This window comes from Penaeus monodon, chromosome 22, assembly GCF_015228065.2.
Source record: "Penaeus monodon isolate SGIC_2016 chromosome 22, NSTDA_Pmon_1, whole genome shotgun sequence".
In the NCBI taxonomy this organism is placed as follows: Eukaryota; Metazoa; Arthropoda; class Malacostraca; order Decapoda; family Penaeidae; genus Penaeus; species Penaeus monodon.
In genome coordinates this window covers 4778996-4779664 of record NC_051407.1, presented here as the reverse complement: position 1 = coordinate 4779664, position 669 = coordinate 4778996, and the positions used below count along the sequence as shown (strand labels likewise).

The 669-nt window shown below is 38.6% G+C and overlaps 1 protein-coding gene across 1 annotated transcript in view; it reads left to right on the top strand.

Annotated features, from left to right (window-relative positions):
* The window catches only part of LOC119586838 (translation initiation factor IF-3-like), a 7258-nt gene that overhangs the window by 4379 nt on the left and 2210 nt on the right, over positions 1-669 (top strand). Inside the window, exon 2 of the mRNA XM_037935566.1 lies at positions 403-596. Within this exon, the coding sequence (XP_037791494.1) occupies positions 403-596 (194 nt within the window). The remainder of the gene's footprint in view (positions 1-402; positions 597-669) is intronic.

Sequence of the window (669 nt, the reverse complement as noted above, 5' to 3'; positions counted from 1 at the left end):
CAGATGTTTCTCTTTGCATTTGTTCTATTTTTAGTTATTTAGTTCAACATTATAAAGGTTCGTGACCTGTAAAGTCAAGTTTGTGGGCTGTAATTTGTACTTATCCCAGCCACTTCAGGTTTATAATGTCACATAGGTGTTTTTTTTTTTCTTATAATTATATAAGGTGCATTCATTTAAGTCCACTTCAAATTTGGCTATGGTAACTACCACAACCTCTGTGAATTTGTTATAATTGTTCACTTCATTTTGCATCAAGCTGAACCAAAATAGGACAGCTGATTTTGACTTTTGGATCTACTTATGATATTCTTTTATTAAAGCTGTTTTGTGTATTGTGTTTTTATTGTTGTATTCATTGTCTAGATTATGGCAGGCTCATTTGTCTCTTTGATCCCCCAGAAAAGGTGTCTGTGATGACCCTAAGGCAGGCGGAGAGGCTAGCCAAGCGAAGGGACTTAAAGCTGGTCCTTGTGGAAGACTCAACCCTGAAGGGCAAAGTGGGGAAGCAAGTGTACAAACTGATGACGGGGAAGCAGTACTACGAGGAGGAAGTCCAAGCCAAGAAAGACATCAAGACTACAACTGGGGCGAAGGTCAGGGTGTGGGGTTTGTTTAAATCTGTTACTGCTTCTGTCTTCATTTCCTTTATGTTTGTTGGTATTAGTA